Source organism: Cavia porcellus, unplaced genomic scaffold, assembly GCF_034190915.1.
Source record: "Cavia porcellus strain 051 isolate PalLab524CR breed Dunkin Hartley unplaced genomic scaffold, mCavPor4.1 scaffold_7, whole genome shotgun sequence".
NCBI classification, from domain to species: Eukaryota; Metazoa; Chordata; class Mammalia; order Rodentia; family Caviidae; genus Cavia; species Cavia porcellus.
In genome coordinates this window covers 58,168,172-58,194,942 of record NW_026947490.1, presented here as the reverse complement: position 1 = coordinate 58,194,942, position 26,771 = coordinate 58,168,172, and the positions used below count along the sequence as shown (strand labels likewise).

The 26,771-nt window shown below is 34.3% G+C and overlaps 1 protein-coding gene across 4 annotated transcripts in view; it reads right to left on the bottom strand.

The window, feature by feature from the left end:
* Kifap3 (kinesin associated protein 3) overlaps positions 1–26,771 on the bottom strand; it is a 173,758-nt gene that overhangs the window by 125,224 nt on the left and 21,763 nt on the right. For all 4 annotated transcript variants that reach the window (XM_063253658.1, XM_063253661.1, XM_063253660.1 and 1 more), the window contains 5 exons: positions 12,540–12,671; positions 8,303–8,457; positions 6,272–6,327; positions 4,863–5,004; positions 1,677–1,776 (listed from right to left, as the gene is read on the bottom strand). In XM_063253658.1, the coding sequence (XP_063109728.1) occupies positions 1,677–1,776; positions 4,863–5,004; positions 6,272–6,327; positions 8,303–8,457; positions 12,540–12,583 (497 nt within the window). In that variant the 5' untranslated portion in view covers positions 12,584–12,671. Of the gene's footprint in view, positions 1–1,676; positions 1,777–4,862; positions 5,005–6,271; positions 6,328–8,302; positions 8,458–12,539; positions 12,672–26,771 lie in introns of those variants that run through there.

Genomic DNA, 26,771 nt, shown 5'->3' with positions numbered 1-26,771 from the left:
ACAGATCTTATTATGTACCCTAGGTTGGCTTTGAACTCACATTCCTCCTGCCTTAGCCTGTTGCCTGAGATCACTGGAGTGTACCACCATGACCAGTTTAAATACAATTATTTTGGGCCAGGGTGTAGCTCAGCGGCACAGTGCCTGCCTGGCAAGTGTGAGGTTACAAGTTCAACTCTCAGTACCAAAAATAAATAAGTAAACACAATTATTTTTAAGAAGTTGGAAATGAAACACATTTTAAAATTAACAACTATATTAACCATTCAAAATGTTCCGAGAATTTTCAAACTATTACTCAGTAAAATAATGGAACTATTATTAGACCTATATTTTATTTATTATACAAAGTTGATAACAGAATAAAACAGTAAAATAATCAGGTTTTGTGTTTCCTAGACAATTAAGTCATGCGGATATTTATTTGCAAATGCCAGCATATTGTTAGAAACTATAGAGAAATACATCTCTAGGAATTAGCTAGCAAATTTTCAAGGTGCCTCAATGAACATCTTTCTTAAATAGAACAAAATATTCTACTTAAGTAAACAGAATATTCTACTTACATAGTATATTGTATGACTATAAATAAAATATTATTTATCCATATAAAAATAATTTTTCCTATCATTTGTGGGATCATGGGTGGAACATTAGTTAAAAAAGCTAGGCATAGAGAAACATGTCCTTGCTTAAAGGTAGAAGCCAAAAAAGGTTGATTTCATGGAAGTAAAGAGTAAAAAGGTGGTCACTAGAGGCTAGGAGGGCTTGAGAGGCAAACAGACAGAGTCAGTAAAAGGCTGAATAACAAGTGTCAAAATACATGTACATATAAATAATAATTTCTAACGTTCTTCAGCACAACACGAGGGCTATGGTTTATTATATATCATATTCTAGAATATATTTCATAAAAAACTAGGAGAGGAATTCAAAGGTTCTCAACACAAAGAAATAATAAATGTTTAATGCATAAGAAATGCTAATTACTCCAATTGATCATTACACATTGCATATATGTATTGAGGAATTATTGCACTATAGTTCTTAAATATACAGAATAAAATTAAAAAATAAAATTGACCTGTAATCCCAGCACCCAGGAGGCTAAAGCAGGGAGACTGCCATGAGTTCAAGGCCAGCCTAGACTATATAGTGGGATCCTTTCCCTAGCAAACAAACCAAACAAACAGAAAAAATAAAATTAAAAGTAAAATGTGTATATACTTGTATTGGCATACACAAGTGTACACACAAAAATATGTACAATAACAATTAACATTTACTCTGGGATAGGCTTTATTCCAGGTATTTTAATTCTTATTTACTCTAAAACTATCCAAATTTTACACAAGGAAATGAGGCACATAGACATTAAGTAACCCAAGATCACACAGTTAATAAACAGCAGGGCTTGAATTCAAATCAAGACAGTCTACTTCTACAGCCCATATTCTTAAATGCTAAGCCACTATACTAACCCATTGTGCATGTGTACATATGAGGGGTGACTGGAGATAGAATGAAAGAATAGCTGAAGCAGGACAGAGAATGGGAATCAGACAAAAACAAGTTCAGAGGCAGAGCACATGCAAACACACAGAAAGACTGAACCAATGATCCACAGACTGACAGTTCGCAATAGACTGCTTTTATTTTGTAATTTTTACCCTTACCTGGAAAAGCAAAAAAAGATGTAAATTATGTTTGTAGCTAACTCAACGCTTTGCTTCCAGTCTTCTCGCAGGACTCTTGCTAGTGCACCAAGGGCAGTTTCTATAAAAAAGGCAACATAAGAAATGAACATTTGCTTTGCCTCTGATATAAAGGATGACTGGTTTTAAATGTCTACTTATCAATAAATAACAAAGCTAAGATGCAACTAGGACGACAAAGTAGGATGCTTCTTTCCAATACAGAAAGCTTTTTTTAAAACTAAAATACGATTTTTACTTAAAACACATTACACTGTAAACAAATATAATTCAGGTAAAGTAATTACATTTATTATGAGGGACAAAACAAATAATAAAAAGGCCACTTTTCTTGATTTATATTTCTCTTTGGAATTTTACTACTAGAGCACTAATATTTTTCTTTTTTTAACATCTTACTTAATGTATAAAAAATTAAATTAACTCTAGAAAAAATCTTATTTAGAAGACATATCTATTCCACTAAAATAAGCTGACCAAATAAAACTTACACACAAAAATAAATATATTATTTCAGTATCACATATCAACAGACATAAAAAAGATCTTCCAAAAAGTTATATTCCAGGGATGTTAATAAGCTTTACTGTTACGTTTATATACAGAGGAAGCTAAAAAAGAATAAACTGATTAAGTATTATCATATATTAAGTAAATATAAAGAAATAAGATTAATTTTAAATTAGAGTTGTCCCATGGCTTATAAATTCTTAGAAGTAGTGAAATAATATAAATATATGTGTATGTTAAATATAGAAATTGTTTCAAATATCTTTAAATACCCAAGGTCAACTATATTTAATACATTGTATTATTAATATCTATTGTGGTTATAAAATACTCAGTCTAGTTCAGTGTTCTGGCTAGACTACCAAGAGAGAATTAACTATTAGTCATTAATCCACTGAGTGGATTTTTGCAAACCAAAAAATACTCTGCAACAACATTTCACAGCAGTATCCACATTCACAATGGAGAGCCCTGGAATAGTGTATGTTTTGAACAGAATTATTGTGAGGTGAAATAGGTAGGCAGTGTTCATTACAACACATAAAATCTCCATAAAGTCCTATTTAATGAGAATCAAGTTTAACACTAGTAATTCTAGTTTAACACTAGTAATCAAGTAATTCCCAAAAGGTCTTTGACCATTATAATCTAGACAAAATAGTATTTCTTAATACATTATAGAAATACTCTTCTATAATGTCATGAGTATAGGCTTAGGTTTCATGGCCAATTTTACTTCGTTTTCCTTTAGCATGAAACAGAAAAATGTCTCAATAAAAATACAGCTGCAAGACTTACACAAAAATTTATCAATAGCCAAAAGAAAATATAAAGTTTATAAAAAGTTGAAAAGCATCACATATTGGTCTATAGACTGAATGCAATCACAATCAAGTTTCCAAAGTATGCCAAATTTATCTCATACTGATACATAAAACAAATGTGTAAGACCAGCAAAACAAACTTTAAAGGAAAAAAGGATAGACGGGTGCATTTTTAAAAAATATCCTACAAATCTAGTCAAAATACAAAACAAAGCAATTAACATCATTCCACTGGTATGGGAGTCATTGGACCAAAGGAACAGAGAAAGGACACTAAAGAGATCTATGAATCTCTGGCAAAGAGTAAGTTTTCAAGAAGCACCTATTCTATAAAAGAATGATAGACAAAGTATTAAAAAGGAACTTCTAAACATGGGAAAGGAATGAGTATACGCCATTGGTATAAATACTGTTCAACATGGAAAAAAACAGAAATTATAACTGTACTTTCATTTTTAACAAAAATGAATTCTAGGAAGATTAAAGACTATAAAAGTCCACTGCTCTATAAGCAAATAGGAAAACTGGTAAAAAAAAAAAGGTCAAAATAAACTTTTTCAATCCTGTGGGAACTAAATTTCTACAAAGACCTAAAAAGAGTTCAGTGGCTGTACAGACAAAGACCACAGACTTTACAGAATTAACCTATGAAATTCATTAAACAAATACCATCCCAGAGATAGAGGGAGTCTCAGTCTCAGAGTTGCTGCAATACTATTTCAACAATGAGGCATGCGAAGAAACAGAACAGCATGATCCATGTTCAGAAACTGTCCATGAGAAAGCACACTTTCTTAACTGGTGAAAAAAAGATTTTAAGTGACCTGTATCTTAAAAAACTGAAAGAAACCATGTCTAAATAATTAAGGTATGTAAAAGTATGAGAATGATGCTTCACCAAAGAGAAGTAAATTATACAAGAGAATTTCTATACATAGAAATTCTGTAGTTAAAAAAATAGCTATCATAAAAAACTCATTACAAGGTATCAACAGCAGATATAAACTAATATATATATATATATATATATATACACATATAAAGACTATATAGCAATTTAAATCCACATAAATAAATTATAAGGATAAACATAAAAAGGTAATATAATCATATTTCTGATTTCTCCTCTACCTGACTTATAAAAAATACATGTGGTGATAGTTATATACTTGTGTTGATAAGCTTACAGGGTATAAATACAGTAACTTCGTATAATGATAGCAATACAAAACAGTAGTGAGGAAACGATATTTCGGAGTAAATTTTTATATAGTTGAAATAAAGCTGATATTAATGCAAACAGACTGCTTAAAATTGTTAGTTGTAATCCAAGGCAATCACTAAGAAAATACAATAACTTAAGAAAATGTAGTGATAGGGGATTAAACAGTAAACAAGAAAATCAAACAAAAGCAACAAGAGGAATAGATGGACAAAATGTAAAAACTACAGAGAAAGCAAGTATAAAATGCTAGATGTAAATTTTACCTTATAAGTATACCTTAACATTAATGTTAAGTAGGCTAACCATTGCAATGGGTAATACTAGATTAAACAGAAACATGATCCAACCATATGCTACCTACAACAGAAACATTTTATATTCAGAGAAACAGAGTGAAAGTAAAAAGAAAAAAGATATTCCATAAAAAGGCAAGAGAAACAGAAAATAAAAAGGACTAGCATTCAGAACATAAATATCTAAGGTATGAAATATATATGCATATCCATAATAAGTTATAAATCCAAACCTCACCGAGTAATAAAGTTTACAATAATTTTTCTATTTTTAATATTTATAGACATAAATCACCATTCAATAGTAGTTCTTCCAAGTTATCAGGATTTCGAGCAAGCTGTAGAATCAAAGCAGAACCCCGAACCTTGTCAGGAATATCTTCATACAACAATTCAAGGTATTCATCCATGTCATTAATGTTGGCAACTTCATCAATCTAAAACAAAGAAAGAGGGAGGAGTACTTAACATTAACAGTATACATAGTCACTGAATGACATTTTGTGATCAACATACTGTCCTATATGACAATAAACAAATTTCCATAGCAGCCATTTTTGGTACATGGAGGGTTTAGGTTTTTTAGTACTATGACAAATGGAATATATATAAACCTTAAAATGTGTCCATCAACATAGAGTATTTTAAATGTAATACAAAGTAATTTGTATCTACTACAATAGATTAAACAATATTTTAAAACATTGCAATGAGAATATTAAAACATTTGAACCACAAGTAATGATTTTTATCATTATCAATTTAATACTGATTGTTGTAGTCAGGGATTGTACACGAGAACAATCAGGATTAGGACATGGAGTTTATAATATTTTTATAATGGTCACCGGAAGTTAACACAGGAAAACGCAGGAAATCTATCCACAAAACCAAAGACATAGATTATTTACTCAAGAGCCTAAACCCCACAGCAATGTCCCACATGAGTCAAGATAAAAATCCAGAGCTCAGGACAATGCCTCTCACAAGTCCAACTGGAGGTCCAGAGCCCACAAGAAGGATTCCTGCCAGTCTCTTTTACGGATCCATGCCGGGAAGACCCAAGGTTCAGCAGTGGAAGCTAGAAAGTCTATGCCAGCAGGATGAAGGAGCTGTGCTAGTGGGATGAGGGTTCTATGCTGGAGCCGAGAAGTCACACTCACAACAAAGACCAGGGCTATCCTGAAAGGCACCACACCTGTCCTCAGCGACATGGAAGCCCTGAGCTCCTCCAACGACAAGCACAGTCCAGTACATGCCAGGAAGCAGCATGACAGAGTTCATCCTGGAGACCAAACAGCACATGCCTTCCCCTCCAGAGCCAAGAAGCAATGCTCGATATGAGGACCAAAGCTTCTCCAGGAGAACCAACAGCTCAGACAGCAACTCGTATGAGAACCCACAATGCTACAACGCTTAACACCTCAACCCTCAACACCTCCCTTCTTCTCCACCTATTTATCCTGGCAACTTTCCTCAGGTGGAGCATCTTTGCTCAATGCCATGCTGATGTAATCCAGCTGGTGTTAAATTGACCACCAGTTCTTAATCCATAACACTGATTATCTACCTTTTTCAGGTAAATCTAAATTTAATCATTTTTAAATTCCACATCTGACTAACATGATTTTATGCATTATTGATGGCAAAAGGCAATAGCTTTCAATTAGTCATTTATTAGATCAGAATTCATTATATTCTTACCTCTGTTCCTTCGAAAGGTGGTGGATCTTTAGGTTTGTTTGATTTTTCTTTTTTTTCTGTAAAAAATTTTTTAAATGAGAAATAGGATTTCAGAGTTTTGAAGTAATTTTTTAGCATCTGAGTTTAATTCTACTTAAACTAGAGATACTAACATTAGCTGGTTGATAAAATTTATCTTTTCAAATGTATAAAAAAGGATCTACAACACATCCATCTATTCTAGTGACTATCTTGTAGAGGATGAATTAATAAAAGCTTTAACTAATTTCTAAGTTACATTATGCAATGATTTTAACTTCCTCTATCATTAACCGGATTTACCAACAAAAGCAAACTAATTAACTAATTATTTTTTATTTCCCCCCCAATTCACATTTAAAGTGGGAAGAGGTAAGTCATTAAGGCAAAGAAAAACGAATAATTTCATAATCTGAATATGTCAAGTAACACAAGAATTAGAAACGATAGGTGTATTTACAAGCTAACATAATACATAATTAACTGGTTTAGCTCTGACAAAAGATCATAAATTTAAAGACTAATATTTAATATGTATACTAATTTAATCCTCAGTTCCTAAGAAAGAGGTATCTAAAGAGGTGGAACACAACTTTGAGCCATTTTTTGAGTTAAAAATGTAATTTCACTTCCTAAAATCATTCCTAAAATTCAACCTATCAAAGATGCTCTACTAGCCGTGCTTGGTGGCATACATCTAAATCCCAGCTACGCAGGAGAAGGAGGCAAAAGGGTCACAATTTCGAGCCCAATTTAGGCTATTTAGTGATATTCTATTTCAAAATAAAATAAAATGAATGGAGGGGGTGAGGGCTTGCTCAGCATGTGCAAGGTCCTGAGTTCCATGCCTAGCATTGCAAATAAGTAAATAGATAAATACTTTTGTAATATGGCTCAAAAAACTAAGGAATGCCTGTCCTTTTTTATTTTCTTTTTTTTTGGGGGGTGGCAGTGCTGGGGATTAAACCCAGGGCTTTGTGCATGTAAGGGAAGAACTCTACCACTGAGCCACATCACACCCCCAGCCCTACAATCCTTGTACCTTAAGTCAAAACTTGATTCTATAATTACCAAGAACATACAACAGAACTGCCCCTTACTATTTTCAGAGGATAGTAGCTAATCCAGATGAGGGCATATAATCTCAACAGATAAATTTTGTTTCAATCAGACAATTTATTATGATAGTGGTTGTAATTAGCAAAGGAAAAAATCATTTAAAGAAATGAATCACAAAATCCAGTATTATTTTGTTTCAATCACTTTTAGAACAAAGTTTCTGCCTGTGAAGTACAAATACCATGTAGAAAAACATTTTCATATTTGTTTAGTTCGTAGGAATGAGAAATACTGATTTGTCATGAAAACTCATTGACAGGGGTTTCTTTGGTTTAAAGATATTGACTGCAACTGCCTTCAGAATTATTAATTTGGCACCATGTTTTTTCATTACATAAAAATATCTTTTATAAATAGTTATTGTCTTAGCTCTGATATCTAGTTATTTTACAAAGAAACTGAGGATAGCTGAGTGGTAATAATATAGATTAAGAAACTGAATAATATTTTCCTAAGAAAGACTTGCAAAAATTGTATTTTTAGGGTAATGTAATGTAGACAGATACAGATCTGAACACATATACACAAACAGACACACTTAAAAAGTTCACTCAAATGATAAACTAAGTATCAACAAGAAATTCAGAAAATGTAAGTCTAGTAAGAGGCAGAGAAAGTGGATCTTCTCTAAATTTTCTCTTATTCTACAATCAATATGAAAGAGTCCTTTCTTATTGCTTATTTTATACACACAGACACACACACAGTGAAACAATTAAGATTATTTTACATAGAAGCATCAAAGCTAGTAGTTAGGAAGCTAGCATGTTCTTTCTTTCATTTGCTTACTTGCCCTTAACATTGGTAAATTAAAAAAAACTCTCAATATTCAAATATCTTAACTACAGTCTAATAATTTAGGACTTGCATTTTTAAAAAACCAGTTCTACGTACCTTTTCCCGACAATGAATCCCGACGATTCTGCAGGTAGTACAACAGCTGTTCTACTTCATTTAGTTTTGAGGGGTGAATAAGTTTACACTCTTCAACCACCTTCCGTGCTAGGGAAGTTATATCTGTGTTGGCATTGAGACCCTTTAGACGAATACTGCAACATAACCAATATCCAACTCAGATATTATGAAAGTACATGATAAATTCAATACTACTATTTTAAAATACATGTTATTTATAGGTTATATAGTCCACATGCTCTTGACCACAGAATCTTAGCAAAATAAGTGTTATTTATAATCAGGCTTAGAAAAATAAATGGCAATACTTTTCATACAGTTGATTACAAAAGCCAACATAGAACGTTTTCTGAATCTCTAGGCAAGTCAGCATATTCAGAAATCTTATTTTAAAGACATATATTTATACAAAATATATAGGACCTTTAGTCCTTATTGCATTTGAGGATCCATTCTAACACAAATGAATAAGTATCTTCACGTTACGTTTTCTCCAGTTGGGAATAAGAGAAGATACTGTTACTTTCAGACTTAGTGGCTATGATGGCAGTCACATTAGGTAGAAGGGAAAAAACCAATATGCATTGCAAGATCTTTAAGAGGAATTTCGTGGAAAAATTATTTTAATATTTAGATTATTCCTCTCTCTTTATTCTCCCTCACCCTCCCTTTTAAACTAGAAAATTCATTGGGACTCAACAAGAAAAGAAAGCTCAGAGTCTTTTTTTTTTTTTTGTGGTATCAGAGATCAAACTCATGACCTTGTGCTTGCCAGGTAGGCGCTTATGCCGCTGAGCTAAATCCCTGGCCCATGAAGGTTCAGAGTCTTAAGACAATTAACTGCTTATTTACATGGTCTCATAATTTAAGGGAAAATTCCAAAGACAAAATTTGGTACTGAATAAAGTCAAAGTAGTGACAAAAGATTGTCAAGCATATGTTCCATCTAAGACTTACACTCAAAAGAGAGAATCAAGCAAGTATCCACTGTGTGGAATTACTTCTTGGTGAAGATGGCTAGCTTTGCCAGCAGAGGAGACCACCTATATTGGAGGAAGTATTGGTGCAGACTTGAGAGAACTGCTTTAAACTTAGCATCTGTGAGACCATTACTAGACGCAGATGATCTCTTCTAAACCAGCCTAGTAGAGTAACACATACATTACCTTCAGCTCTTAGTCGACTCTGTCTCGCTATCCAGGAATTCTGTGAGCCACTCAGTAGTTTTTTATTGGTTTTTTTTTTTTTTAATCTTTTTCATTTTTATCGGTAGCAGGGATCGAACTCATGACTGCCTGCTTGCAAGGCAGGCGCTTATGCCACTGAGCTAAATCCCCAGCCCCCACTCAGTAGTTTTTAATACATCCTTTTTATGTTAAAATTTGCTAGAGCGGTATCTATTGTTTGGAACAACAGTAGCAGCAACAGCAGAGCACCCTAATATTCTGTCCTTTATCCTTTTCTCCTTAATCTATTTGAGTTACTTTTGTTCTGCCTTTTAAAGACTTTTACCAATTAGTTTTTCAATAGCTTTTGCTGTACATAAGAAGGTACAAACAGAGTCCATTTAGAGAAAACCTCAAAAACCACATTTATACAGCTTGTCCAGACTGCTCTGTTTCACATCACAATATGCATTTAGATTCCTCCATGTCTCTTGTTTATTTATTTATTGTCCTTTGAGACAAGGGTTTCACTATGCATTTCAGGCTGCCCTTGAACTCACTTTCTAGTTCAGGCTGACTTGGAACTCACAGTAATCCTCCTTAGCTTCCTGAGTGCTGGGATTATAGGTGTGTTACCATGCCTGGCCTCTTCTATGTCTTTCTTATAGTTTGATAGTTCACTTATTTTTATTGCTGAATAATACTTGATTGTATGGATGTACCACAGTTTGTCTATCAGTTCAAAATTAAAGGGTATCTTGGTTGCTTTCAATTGTTACTAATTTTGAATAATGCCAAAGTGATTAATGTACAGTTCTTTAATGGAATTCAGTTCTCAACATATTTGAGTAAATATCTAGGAGTGTAACTGTATTGTTGGGCTATGTTTAGTTTTGTAAGAAACTGCCCAGTTTTCTTCCCAAATGTATGCTATTTTAAATTCTCACCAACTATAAGAGTTCTTGTTCCTTCACATTCATGCCAATGTCTGTTACTGTTAGTGTTTTAGATGTTAGCTATTCAAATAGGGGTTGTGGTTTAATACAAACAGTCTTTGAAATCTGTTTCAGATCTGTTTTCTACAAACACATATGTTAGCATTCTGATGTGTTCTCTTTCTATCCAAAGTAATAGACAGGTTTTCTGCTTTTAGTGTAGTTTTTCTTTGAAATATTTCATTTAATAAAAGGACAGAGAAATAGGGCAAAAATCTTTTAAGAAAATGTCAGTTATACATTTACTTTCCATATAATAAATACATTGATTCATTGATTCACTAAGAACACTGGAAACTCACAAAGTAAAGCCTGTATTATTTTTGGACCACGACCATCAGTTTCTCATAGAGAAACCTTCAGGAAACTGACTTGAGGATGTGCTTGCACATTCCTTTGATTAACACTAGAGAATGAATGAAAAGTCTTCCGGGTCTGGGTCATATCATTGACCTCTCAGACTTAACAGCAGTCTCACTTCACACCTGTCTGAATCTACATGAGATTCTCCTCATTCTCACCAGTGACAAAACCTCTGAGTCAAAACCACAGTTTTCTTTTGATACCACAATATGACTCCTTTTCAAGTCTTGCACAGCCAACCCTGAGTAACACAAGGTTGAGTTACTAGGGTTTTTAACTTTTCTGAAATTTAAACGTATTTACTGCAGCCACAGTTAGTAGTAACTCTTGCCATGTGACTCTCTATTGAATGTAACTCTATGTAGAAAGCAGGCATATTCAAAAGTAGTAATTCTTCACTAAATGCCAGTTGAACAAAGCCAGTGACTATATCCTTAAATAGTAAAATGTATTTCTCCTGAAGTATGGATATACAAAATTCTAAAAGCAAAGAATCCAGTATGCTAGCTTTTCTTTCGAAGTTAATTATGAGATCTCAAGAGATTTTCATGTGTTCTTAAAATGTATAAAACTTAGGAGGCAAGCAATGGTAAAACAAATGGAGAGTATGACAGAATAAAAAGGTATGCACTACAATTTATAGCGTGTGTGTATGCATGTTATGTCTCCTCAATCCACTGTAAAATCTACAGGACTCATTTATCTTTAAGGAATGGATATATATTAGGCTTATTCTAACCCAAACAAGAGAATCAATTAATAGCTCTTACTAAGATACTTGAGGCTTCTCAATTCTAGAACTACTGAAATTGGGGCTTAGCAATTTTGTGTTGTAGGTGGCTATCTTGTGTACTATAACACAATTAGCAGTACTTGGCCTCTACCCTACTAAAAGCCAATTGTATTGCTTCTTATTAAGAAAAGTAAAACTATCTCCAGGCATTGCCAAATGTCCCCTGTGTGGGGAAAAATCACTCTTACTTCAGAATCACTATATACTTAAAGTGCTTTTTAGTACGCTAAACATTATCATATACCATCAGTATATTAATTCCAGAAAAAATAGAAATAGAAATTCTAATTTAGTTAACTAGTCAACATGTTTTGTATAGAACAAAGAGGATTGAGGGAGAACACATGGGAAGTCTCAAAACTCTTCTACTTCCACAGGACAGTGGAAGAAAGGAAAGTCACTATTACAACTTAAAGTTCATAAAAAGGCCAGTGCCCAAGGTATCCTGGCAAATGCAGGAAGGGAAGTATGCAAGATAAAGGAAGAGCTAAGACCAATATCTTGAGTCAGAAAAATCTTATTGCTGACATAATTAACACTGTATTTTCAACGAATGAATTCAAGTGGGCTCCACTTGGGAATTTCTGAAAGTAGCACTAGTTTCTGCAATTCCAGAGAATAAAGAACAACATGGGATTACCTAAGATCTCAATTTCTGAAACTAAAAAGCCCCATATAATCATCTTTTTATAATTTATCTCACAAGTTAGTAATTGCAAAAACCTTATTTTCTCTGGAATAAATACTGCTTAGTTATAGTTTAATATAATCTCTCACTTAGGTGGATTATGCTATGAAGAATACTGTAATAATACCCATAAAGATCAAAATAATAACAGATTGGCATAAAGTATGTTAAAATTCACTACTTTCAAAATGTACACAAATGAAAAACTTACATTTTTTGGCATTCCTTTCGTTCTCCCAACATAGGATCACCCATTTCTCCAAGAATGGTAGCTTCTACTTCATACTGAACAATAAGTGCTTTTTCTGATGGATGTACATCAATGTTACCTCCTTTAACTTTCCTATAATATAAAATAAAGAGAGAGATAACTGTATTAGAAATTTATAAAATGTCCATTGGTTCTAGTTTCTAGTTCTAAAACATGTGGGCTGGATTACACCTTTGAATCAGATTTATTCTGGATGTGAACAAGAAATAAAAATCTTCTAAATCTCTTTGCTAGCTATATAATTCATGGTCCTGCAGAAAGTACCTTCATAAATAGCATTATCTTGGAAAGAACAGCTTTACCCAAAGAATCATTCATTAAAACAAATGAGTAGCATTCCTGGAGGCAAGTATTACTCTGATATCAAAAACAGAGAAAGGCCCCCAACCAAAAAGGAGAACTAATGCGTCAGTCTCACTAGTGAATATCAATGCAAAAATTCTCAATAAAATACTGGCAAAGAGAATGCAGCAAATCATCGAGAAGATTATACATCATGACCAAGTAGGATTTAACCTAAGAATGAAGGGTAGCTTAACATATGCAAACTAATGGAATACACCACATCAACAGAGCCGAAGACAAAAATCACATGATCATCTCAATAGATGCAGAAAAAGCTTTTGATAAAGTCCACCACTCTGTCATGATAAAAACTCTACAGAAACTCAAAACAGATAGTATCTAGCTCAATCTGATAAAAGCCATCTATGACAAACCAACAGCCAGCATTATACTAAATGGACAAAAACTGAAAGTTTTCAGGATGTTCATTATGACCACTCGTATTCAATATAGTTCTGGAAACATTAGCCAGAACAGTCAGACAAGAGAAAAATAAAAGGAATAAGGATAGGAAAGGAAGAAGTTAAATTATTATTATTTGCAGATGACATGATACTCTACATAGAAGACTCTCAAAAATCCATCAAAAGACTACTAGAGCTAATAAACAAATACAGCAATGTAGTTGGATACAAAGTCGACACTCAAAAATCAATAGCATTCCTGTATACAAACAACAAACTCATTGAGACAGAAATTATGGAAATAACACCTTTCACAATAGCATCCAAAAAGTGAAATATTTAAGAATCAATCTAATAAACGATGTAAAAGACCTACACACTGAAAACTATAGTACTTTAAAAAAGGCTTGAAGAGGATGTCAGAAAATGGAAAGATATCCTTTGCTCTTGGTGAGGAAGAGTCAACATTGTGAAAAAGGCGGAAACTGTTATACAGATTTAATGCAATCTCGATCAAAATACCATTAAAAAACCTTACAGATCTAGAGAAAACGTTCCTAAAATTTATTTGGAAACAGAAGAAACGTAGAATAGCAAAAACAGTTCTGGGCAACAAAAGCAAGGTAGGAGGCATCGCAATTTCTGACTTGAAATTATACTACAAAGCTACAATGATAAAATCGGTGTGGCATTGGTAAAGAAAAAGACCTGAGGATCAATGGAACAGGTTAGAAGATACAAACACAACTGCAAAGACACATAGTTACCTTATCATTGACAAAGAAGCTAAACATGTTCACTGGAAGCAAGATAGCCTCTTTAATAAATGGTGTTGGAAAAATTGGCTTCTCACATGCCAAAGACTGAAACTAGACCCATGTCTATTACCATGTACTAAATTAAAGTCAAAATGGATCAAAGATCTAAATATTAAGGCAGAAACACTAAATCTAGTGGAAGATAAGGTAAGTAGAAGTCTTCAAGACATAGGGGTAGGCAAAGTGTTCATGAACAAAATGCAAACTGCATGGGAAGTACTTCAAAGAATCAACAACTGGGATTTCACCTTATTAAAGTTTTTTGCACTTCAAAAGACATCACCCACAGAGTCCAACAAAACTCCATAGAATAGGAAAGAATTTTAGTCAGCTGTTTATTGCTCAGACAAAAGGACTTATATCAAACATCAGGCCCCTCATTCAAAGAACCAATCCAAAATGGGCATGTGAGATGAACATGCACTTCTCAGATGAATAAATACACATGGCAAATAAATACATGAAGAAATGTTCACTATCACTAGTCATTTAAGATGCAAATTAAAACAACATTGAGATTCTCAGTCCAAAAAGAATGGCTACCATCAAGAAATCAATTGATAACAAATGTGGGTGGGGCAGGGGAGAAAAGGAACACTTCTCCACTGTTGGGAGCATAGATTGGTGTGGCCACTTTGGAAAACAGTGTGGAGATTCCTTTAAAACTAGGATTGGAAGTCCCATTCAATCTAGCTATTCCCTCTGGATGTTTACAGAAACATTGAAAATGTCATGTCACAGTGATATAGGTACACTTATGTTTATAGTAGCACAATTTGTAATAGCTAAAACTTGGAAACAACCCAAATGCCTATTAACTACAGAACGGATATAAAAGATGTGGGTGTGTGCCTGGAGGACTGTGGATACGTCAGCAAGCAGGCGATCATCACCAGTTCCAGAGGCCCGGCGGCCTGCGGTAAGTGCTCAGTGCACTCTGCCCCTAGCCCAGACTGTTCGGGACCCTCCAGGCTTCCCACTGCAGTGAAGTGGATAAGGGGGTTTGAGGCATCTACATCCGCCTCCCCATTCCGGCTGCGCTTGGAGAACTGTGGAGTTTCCAGCAAGCAGGTGGGTGCACATTATCCCCGGAGTCCAGCCTATTAGGGACTCCTGCACCATCTGGGTGCAGAGGAAGGGTGGGGAGGATCTGGGGCGCCTGCATCCGCCTCCCCGTGTGTCTGGAGGACTGTGGATATCTCAGCAAGCAGGCGATCATCACCAGCTCAAGAGGCCCCGTGGCCTGCGTAAGTGCTCAGTGCATTCTGCCCCAAGCCCAGACTGTTCCGGACCCTCCAGGCTTCTGGGTGCAGTGAAGTGCGTAAGTGGGTTTGAGGGATCTATATCCGCCTCTCCATTCTGGCTGCGCTTGGAGAACTGTGGAGCTTCCAGCAAGCAGGTGGGTGCACAGTGTCCCTGGAGCCCAGCTTATCTGGAACTACGGAGTTCTAAACAGGCAGAAGAGGGCCATTGGTTCTAGAGGCCCAGTGGCTTGGGGGAGCAGAGTGCCAGAGTCCCAGGAGCTGTGAACATAGAAGTGGATTTCCAACAGACCTTGAGGAAGCTTTCAAATAACACCTGAAACACAGAAATATAGGAAAATGACAAAACGAAATACCAAATTACAACCTCAAACCTCCAGCCCAGCTCAAGAAACCCTAGGAGCAATGTATATAGAAGAAATATATGCCATTCACCTCAACTATCAGACATAATAGCTACGGAAATTAACAAGCAAAACCAGGAAGCTTTAAAGGAATTCAAACTCGAAATAATCTCCCAGGTAAAAGAAAAAATGATAAAAGAAATGAAAGAGATTCTGAATATATCTAAAGAAAACACAGTTAAAAAATTGGAGGAACCAAACAAAAAGATAGGATCACTAGATGAGCAATATAAGAAACAAACAGAATACATAATGCAGATGCACAGAGATATACAGAAATAAAAAACTCCACTGAAAGTTGTAAAAACCGCCTCAATGAAAGTGAAGATAGAATTTCAGACCTTGAAGACAGGATTCCAGCTAGTGAACAGGAAAGACAAGATCTTTTAAAAATAACAAGGAACCAGGAAATAACAATTCAACACCTGCAAGATGATGCCAAGAAAAATAACATAAGATTGATAGGGATTAATGAAAAAGAAGGGGACAACATAAAGGATGTCAAGAGGATATTTAGAGAAGTAATAGCTGAAAATTCCCCAGACATGAGATCAGAAACGGACATCAGGTTCAGTGAAGCATATAGAACTCCAAATAGTCATAACCAAAATAAAACTACACCCAGACATATAATAATCACCATCCCAGAAATCCAACATAAGAATAGATTATTAAAAGCTGTCAGAGAGAAAAGACGGATCACTTATAAAGGAAAACCTATCAGAATCACAGCAGACTTCTCAGCACAAACAATAAAGTCAAGAAGAGCATGGAGTGAAGTATTCCAGATCCTAAAGCAAAATGATTTCCAACCTAGACTGATGTACCTGGAAAAACTATCATTCAAAGTTAATGGTAAAATACAATACTTCCATGACAAACAACAGCTGAAGAACTTCATGAACACCAAGCTAAACCTGCAAAAAAATATTGAAAGACAGTTTAGATACACAAAAGAAAAAACCACTAAGCAAAGCAGATAATTAAACAGAACAGGAAGATAAAGAGGCAACAGCAGAGAGATAACATGTCAACAATAAACCAGCATTTAACAGTTATAACCATTAATGTAAATGGTCTCAATGCACCAACCAAAAGAAACAGACTAGCAGAATGGATCAAGAAACAAAATCCAACCATATGCTGTTTACAGGAAACCCATCTAACCCAGGATACTCACAGACTGAAAGTCAAAGGATGGAAAACAATACTTCATGCAGCGGGAATCCAAAAAAAAAGCAGGAGTAGCCATTCTGTTTGCAGACAATGTGAACTTTAAACCAACAATGACTATAAAGGACAAAGAAGGTCACTACATACTCGTTAGGGGAAAACTCCAAGAGGAAGAGATAACTATCTTAAATATATACGCACCAAACTCCAGAGCACCTAGTTATATAAAACAACTATTAACAGAAATGAAAACTCAAATTATCAGTAACACAATTGTAACAGGAGACCTTAATACGCCATTGACACCAAGGGACAGATCAACCAGACAGAAAATGAGCAAAGAAATAACAGAATTGAATCACACCTGCGAACAAATGGATTTGATAGACATATACTGAATGTTCCACCCAACAACATCAGAATACATATTCTTCTCAGCAATACATGGATCATTCTCTAAAACAGACCATATATTAGCTCACAGAACATATTTAAACAAATGCAAAAGAGTTGAAATCATCCCTTGCATGTTATCGGACCATAACGCGCTGAAATTAGAAATTAATGATAAAACATACTGCAAAAATCCCGCAAACACATGGAAACTGAATAACACACTCTTGAGTAATCACTGGGTCACAGAAGAAATTAAAGAAGAAATTAAACAATACCTAAAAGAAAATGAAAATGCAGATACAACTTACCAGAATCTGTAGGATGCAATGAAAGCCGTCCTGAGAGGAAAATTTATTGCACTGAGTTCCCACATCAAGAAAACAGAACGAATACAAATAAATAACCTGATGCTACACCTCAAACAGCTAGAAAAAGAAGAGCAAGTCAAGCCCAAAGCCAACAGAAGAGAGGAAATTATAAAAATCAGAGCAGAAATCAATGCAATAGAGACTAAGAAAACCATCCAAAGAATCAATGAATCAAAGAGTTGGTTCTTTGAAAGAATAAATAAAATCGATAAGACCCTAGCCAACTTTATTAAAAAAGGGAAGAAAAAGCTCAAATTCATGCAATAAGAAATAGAAAAGGTGAAATCACTACAGATTCTACAGAAATACAGATCATCAACACCTATTTTGAAAACCTCTACTCTCAAAGGTTTGATAACACAGAAGAAACAGACAGATTGTTAGAAACATATGAAGTAGCAAAGCTAGATCAAGAGGATATAAAACTGCTGAATAACCCAATTTCTGTTAATGAAATTGAAAATGTAATTAAGTCCTTACCTACAAAGAAGAGCCCAGGCCCAGATGGATTCACTGCAGAATTCGACAAGAAATACAAAGAAGACCTAATGCCGACACTCCTCAAACTATTCAATGAAATTGAAAGGGAAGCAATCCTTCCTAAATTATTCCTGGAAGCAAATATTACTCTAGTACCAAAACCTGAGAAAGACTCAACTAAAAAAAAGAACTATAGACCGATCTCTCTAATGAACACAGATGCAAAAATCCTCAATAAAATATTGGCAAATAGAATGCAGCAAATCATCAAGAAGATTATACACCATGACCAAATGGGATTCATCCCAGGCATGCAGGGATGGTTCAACATACGTAAATCAATAAATGTAATCCACCATATCAATAAAGCCAAAAGTAAGAATCACATGATCATTTCTATAGATGTACAAAAAGCCTTCGATAAGGTCCAACATTCATTTATGATAAGAACCTTACAGAAAATTGGAATAGATGGTCTTAGCTCAATATAATAAAGGTCATTTATGACAAACCAACAGCCAGCATCATACTAAATGGCCAAAAATTCAAAGCCTTTACTTTAAAATCAGGCACAAGACAAGGATGTCCTTTATCACCACTCCTATTTAATATAGTACTGGAAGTACTAGCCAGAGCAATTAGACAAGAGAGAGAAATAAAAGGGGTAAAGATAGGAAAAGAAGAAGTTAAATTATCATTGTTTGCAGATGACATGATACTCTACATAGAAGACCCCCTAAACTCCATTGAAAGACTCTTAGATACAATAAATAAATTCAGTAATGTAGCTGGATACAAAATCAATACTCAAAAATCAATAGCATTCCTATACACTAACAACAAAATCACAGAGAGGGAAATAAGAGAAACCACACTCTTCACACTAGCAAGCAAAAAAATGAAATATTTAGGAACTACTCTTACGAAAGAAGTGAAAGACCTATACAGGGAAAATCATAATACACTGAAAAAAGAAATTGAAGATGATCTCAGAAAATGGAAAGACATCCCTTGCTCATGGATAGGAAGAACAAACATTGTGAAAATGGCCATTCTCCCAAAACTGTTCTACAGATTCAATGCAATCCCAATAAAAATACCATCAACATACCTTATAAATCTAGAGAAATCACTCATAAAATTCATCTGGAACCAGAAAAGACCTAGAATAGCAAAGGCAATTCTAAGCAGCAAAGGCAAGGCAGGAGGCATCACAATCTCTGACTTGAAGTTATACTACAAAGCAACCGTAGTAAAATCAACATGGTACTGGAATCAAAACAGAGACGAAGATCAATGGAATAGATTAGAAGATACAAGCACAACTACAAACACACTCAACCACCTTATCTTTCATAAAGAAGCCAAGCAGGTTCACTGGAACAACGACAGTCTCTTTAATAAATGGTGCTGGAAAAACTGGCTCTCCATTTGATGAAAACTAAAGCTAGACCCATGCCTATCACCATGTACTAAATTAAAATCTAAATGGGTCAAAGATCTGAATATTAAAACAGAAACATTAAATCTATTGGAAGACAAATTGGGTAGAAACCTTGAAGACATAGGGGTAGTTAAAGAATTCATGAACAGGAGTCAAACCGCATGGGAAATACTTCCCAGAATCAATAACTGGGACCACTTCTTATTAAAAAGTTTCTGCATGTCAAAAGAAATCTCCAGCATAGTGAAAAGAAAACCCACAAACCGGGAAAAGATTTTAGTGAACTCTCTCTCAGACAAGGGACTCTTGTCTAAAACATATAAAGAATTAAAAAAAACCTCAGATTCCCCAAATTCAAAGATCCAATCCAAAAATGGGCATCTGAGATGAATATGCACTTCTCAGATGAAGAAATACAAATGGCAAATAAATACATGAAAAAATGTTCATCATCATTGGTCATTAGAGAAACACAAATTAAAACCACACTGAGATTCCATCTTACTCCTGAAAGAATGGCCAGGATCAAGAAAACCAATAACAACAAATGCTGGAGAGGCTGTGGGGAAAAAGGAACTCTCCTACACTGTTGGTGGGAGTGTAGACTGGTACAACCTTTGTGGAGGTCAGTCTGGAGATTTCTCAAAAAGCTGGGATTGGAAGTCCCATTTGTTCCAGCTATTCTACTTCTAGGCATATTCCCAGAAGAACTGAAAGCATCATACCACAGTGATATATGTGCACCTATGTTTATAGCAGCATAATTTGTAATCGCCAGATCTTGGAAACAACCCAGGTGTCCATCAACTGAGGAATGGATAAAAAAGTTTTGGTATTTCTATACAATGGAGTATTACTCAGCTATAAAGAAGGATCACATTGAGATATTTATCAATAAATGGGCGCAGCTTGAGATCATACTCATAAGTGAAATAAATCAATCTCGCGTGTATGAATACCGAATAGTTTCCCTAATGTAAGTAATGATTCAAACATATAAAAGTATGTGGTAATCATGATTCCCCATTATGTGGCCTTGAAGCCTTATAAAGTTTTCACTTATTATTTGGAATGGCTTTATTCTGGGCTTCTTGATATGGAAATATTTGAAGCTATAGTATATGAAGTTATATTCAAATATTTCAAGGAAAAAGACATACACTCTGGTAACTACTATTAAGTCGGGGTATTTGGTGGTGAAGCACTAGGTTGCTGAAACAGTCATGCTTTGACCTGTATGGTTATGTTGCTATGTCCTCTTTTATCTCAATCTCTCCCTTATTCATTAAAAAAATTATTTAGTTATTTTTTATGGTTTTTTAATTAAGTGGAAAAATTTAAAAAATTAGCAGGATATATTATAGTAACTTTTTTTGATTTCCTATTAACTTGATTTGAAGTCCTGTAATACTCCCACTATCTTCTTTTGACTGATTAGACTCTGTTCCTTTCTGTATGATAGTATCAAGTTTGAGGGTATAGGCAACTACTTTGAAGGCAATAAGATCCACTAAGATGCCCATTCTGGTTTGACTATTATCTCCTTTGGAAGTCCTGTAATGTTTACAATGTTTAAGTTTTATTGGTCTTGTTCTCTACTGTTTTGTTCAAGTTTATAATACCTAATGAGATAGACAATTCTTTTTAAGCAAGCAAGAGGCATTATGGTAACCACTGTTGATAAGCTTGTACTGTTTTTACATCATGTACTATGTCTATCCTTGGTTTTGACTGACAGCTTTGTTTTGCCATATTTCACTTTATTCTCTTCTAAAAAAAAAGTAATAAGAACTAAGGAGTAATAAAACCCAAAATGTGTAAATTTTGTTGTAAAAAGAGAGGGGAAAAAAGTGCTCTAAAGTATACAACTGCAAGTGTGTTTAGGGGTGTTAAATAGCTGACCATATTAATGTTTTTGGTTGGATCATTGAACACAACTGTTTGCAGTCTCACTGTTTGAATGTCCACTTTGTATGTTTTCATACTGTGACTTGAGCAACTAAGATGATAATGTGTAATCTATTAACTGGTGATTTCTTACTGTTTTTTTTTTGTAGCTCTGTATTACTTGTACCCTTACACCGCTTTTTTTTCTCTTTTTCCTTTTAAATAAAATTTTTAAAAAAAGATGTGGTATTTTTATACAGTGGAATACTACTCAGCTCTAAAAAATAATCTTGAAGCTTTTATAGGTAAATGAAGACAACTTAAGACAATACTCCTAAGTGAAATGTCAGACTTACATTTGTAAATATATAGTCTCTCTAATGTCCAAAATAAATAATTAAAAACTGAAAGAGTAGTAAGATCCAAAATATATAATAAATATTGTAAAAATGAAGGGGAAAGAAACTGCTCAAAAGGAAAGAACTGGGATAGGGAAAGGAGAAATGGAAGAAAGGAAAAGATACGTACGTAGATATACACATATAACTGTATGTATGTATATGTGTGCAAGATAGATAACTATACCACTAATTCTGTTAGTTCATCAAAAAGATGTGCTGTCATTCTTTGATTGTTTGATCATTTTTTATGCCTAGATCTTGTAATGTGAACAACTATTTTTAAGATGACAATATGCAAAATATTAACATGTCAATTTCTTTTTTTCTTGAAATTCTGAATTATTTCTATCCTTTTTTCTGTTTTGCTTTTTAAAAATAAAAACAAGTTAAAAAACCAAAAAACAAGTGAGTGAAACACAGCAATCAAGGTGGGTTTAGAACAAAATAACCTCAACTAAAAGCATAAATATCATTTATATTTTTTAAATCAGAAGACAGTAGAATAGATTTCACAGGCCTTTAAAAAAATCGTTAGAGAGCAGAAACTATGTTCTGGGGAGAGGAAAAAGAGGAATTGTTCCAGGAATCAAGAAAGAAGTAACAGGAAAGGAAAAAAGAAGCAGAAGAGCAATACAAGAGAAGTACACAGTAGCCTATTACACCAAATTCAGGTCCCTGGGGATCAGGGAACCAAATTCACAAACATAAGTAAACCTGAGAGAGTGCCAGCAGGTCCTGTGATAAATGGACCAGCAGCCCTAACAGCAAGAGAAGCCCATGGTTATGACAAGCTGCAAATCCAGGGCGGTGATTTAGTACGAAAGGATCTCCTCCAGCATGGCTGGTGAGCTTTGGAAAAGAAATCCAGGAGACAAGGCTCTGCACTCACACACCACGAACCCCTAGGGTAGTAGATGAGAGGACTTCAAACAGGTCTCAGGAGTGACCCACCATCCCTCCTCTCTATCTGGTGGACTCCAATATTATAGGTTGTGCAAAGAAATTCTATCAATACAAACACCATAGCATGGAGGAATTTTTTTGTCTTATTTTTGTTTGCCATTACTTTCCCCCCTTATATTTATCTAATTTTCTTTTAAAATTTTTAAAGTCAGATTTTGATCCCTAGTTTTTAATATTATTACTCACAGTATTAGAGATTAAGAGTCTTCGCATACACACTCCATGTGATGAATAGATTATTTCTAACTGATGTTGAATAAAATTTTCAGGGTTCTTCTATAAAACATGCAAAACTTTATATTTACAAAGCAATTCTTTAAATGCTTAAAACATTTTGTAATTCAGTTATTCTATATTCATGCATCATATACTTTTTAAACTGATGACCAAGCTTTAAATTCTATTTTGGTAAGACATTCCAGCTATATGGATGCTGTTATGAATCATGTCTGAACACAACACACAACAAGTACAAATCTCCACTAATTTAGTGCAAAAACTGCTTTTACCAGAAAGATCTTCCTCATTAAAATTTATAGTTATCCTGATTAAAATTTATAGTTATAATAACACTTAAAAATGAAAAATTTTATTTTAAATGCCAAACTTTCAAACCATATTAAAACAAGCTATGAATGATACCAGGTATTTAACTACTGGCACAACTAACTTCCAAATGCTTTACCTGGACTCCATTAACTAGCTGAAAAAATTGAAACTGTTGTAGAGTGAAATGATTAACAAGTTATAAATATCTTCTACTAGTAGAATCAACTCAATTATACCTCTTTTCACTTTATTTCTATATATGCACAACAACAATGGGTCAAAGGTACATTAAACTTCTTTTTATCTCAATGAGAAGTCATACTTCACGAAGTAATATAAATATACCTTCTATTACTGCATAGTTTTATTGATTACTAACTTCTGAAGTCATTGTAGCCCAAGTACACCCAGCTATTTTGCTATCTATATTCCAATAATTAACAGAGAATGACAACTACAGAATTTCCTCATTGAAGAGGTCTATGTTTCTATAACTTCATGTGGTTGGTGGGATCACTATGACCATGGCATATATAATAAATGCTGGTGGGCTGGGCATGTCTGATCTGAGGCAGAACGTTTGCCACAAGTTGAAGGCCAGTCTGGCTTATACAGTGAGTTCAAAACTAGAGTGGACTACATAGTGAGACCCTATCTCGAAAAAAAGCAAAAAAGCTGGTGAATTCTGTGTCACACATTCATCATCAGTTTTCGTAAAAACAAAAATGCAGTCCTTAACTTTTTATTCAACAGGTATTTTTTTTAAAATTGTTGTAAAAAAGATCTACTGGGAAAAAAGTATCAAATAAAGTAACAGATACAGAATTGCTCAGAGTGTATTTTCCTGGTATTTCACAAACAGCCGACAGGTGACTGTTCACAGTTCCACCTGACCCTGCCAAGTGGTAGCCTAGCAGATCCATGTCCTGCAGTTTGTGGCATGGGTAAGGCACAAAAGCCTACTTTCTGGTGGGATCGCGGCAAAGCACCAAAAATGATGATGCTAACCCGATCTGATCCTTTCCTGCCTACTCAGGCTGCTCTGCGCTCATTGTTTGTCTATTCCCAACTGCAAATAAATACACACACAGAAATGTTTCAAACAAACAAAAACCTCTGCCTGACCCCACAAAATCTTGTCAGCATTTTAAGTTTTGCCTTCAAAACTTCCTTAATTTATGACAGCTACTTTAATTAATCTATTCACCTGTGAGTCTATTCCAGCCAGAGCTTAACTCCCACATTACTCTTACTTTACAGAAAAAACGCTGGTCAGGATCATCAATTTCCTCCATGTTGCTAAATTTTTAAGGTTTTCTCAGTTTACCTATTAGTTGCTTTTGTATTTGGTGGGGATTAGGAATATAATTTGAACATTTTTCCATAGAAGTAATTGACTACCTTTTACAGTTTTCATTTAAACTCTTTGGTGGTTGTTTTGATATAAGTCACTGTTAAAGTGCATTCTGCATCCCGAACAAGTATGCATCCACACACATAATAAATGGAACAAAATTTTCACAAAAGGATGCCTATTCTTACCAAATGAAATGTATTCTGTTCTATGCACAATCCACTGATTTACCATGAGACCTACAGCTTGGAAACAAAACAATTTACTAAATAGTCATGTTTACTGTGGATTTGCAATGGACCTATTTCATATAATAATTATGCATCTTTATTTCTGATCTTTTATTCTATTCAACAGTAATACTATTTTTACATTAATACCTAAGGCAAGTACCCCTTCACTTGTTTTTCTAATATTTTTCAGCATTTTAGGATTTTTGTTGTTCCATTTAAAATTCTAGAATTATCTTTGAAATTAGGTAAAATTTTTATTGTGACATTAACTGAAATATAAATCTAAAGATTAAGGCATTTGTCCATACACACAGCAAATCTAAGTTTTAACTCTGTCAATGAAATTATTTAAGTATATATTGTATGTGTAATTTATATAAAACTACAAAATTGTCTAGATCAAATTTTTGTGAGATTCATTCCCTGGTATATTATTTTGTTATTTACTTCTGTAAATAACTTTTCTCTAGCTCAATTTTTAAAATATTATATCAAAATTTGAGAGTAGGAAGTACTGTTGGATTCAGATCTGTAATTTATTTTTATTTCTTGTTTAATACTTTTGTAGTTTATTTTTCTAATGATCTTTCAGATCAAGAATTTTTTTGAAAACTTTTAATCTGCCTACTGAACATTTTAGCTACACATTTAAAAATTGCTTTTATCTGTCACTGTAGGTAAAACAATGTTTCAGCTAACTCTTTTCAAATGTACTTATTGCTAAGGACATTTGTCATGAACTTTGAGACTGCAGTTCAAAACACAGCATGTGTTCCTCTTTCAACTAGCACCGTACTGTAAGAGTGAAACAGCAGAAGATACTGAAGCACAATTGTTAGGGAAGATTAATGACTCATTCTGGTACATAACCTAGGCTGACAAGTCTACCACTCTCGACAACAAGGCAACCACGCTTGTTTCTGGGAATTATATTTTTCAGGAGGATGTGGGGAAGAGGATATGTTATGTGCATTTTGTGGATGACCAATACCACATTGCAGAACTATTCAAGTCTCTGACAACTACATATTAAGAAAACTGAACTGGTCACTTTGTATTGGTACATGCACAGACAGAGCGGCTGCCATGACTATACAGCTTTCTGGTTTCATTACTTGGGTCAAAGAGATCACTGCTCAATCACTGCTCACTGTGAATCTATTTCCTCTGTCATCCGTAAAGAAATGCTGCCTAGCTGAAAAACTTCGCCAGAACTTACTGTTTTACAGGATATCATTAATATTATTACCACATTAATGCACACATCCTTTAACTCACATCTGTTCACACAGCTTTGTGAGGCTATGGACAAAAAGAACACACATCTTCTCTTATACAGAGACGTGAGATAGCTTTCTAAAGGTAGATTACTTAACAGAGTTTTTGAGATATAAGCCACTTCACAGATATTTTTAGAAAAAAATCATTACATTAGCACATTTCAGTGACACAGAATGGGCTTCAAAACATACTTATACTTTTGTGATACAGTTTAACCTCTTCAATGAATTCAAACTGTCACTTTGAGGAAAAAGGATAATAACCATGCTCAAGCTAGCAAAGTGACTGTTTTCAAAGCCAAACAGGTGTTACTGGGTAGCAAATGAACACTAGGATTTTTGACACGTTTTGAGCATTAGCAGAGATTCTGAGAGAGAACTAAACCAAGGGCTTCTTTCTCCCAGTTGGTG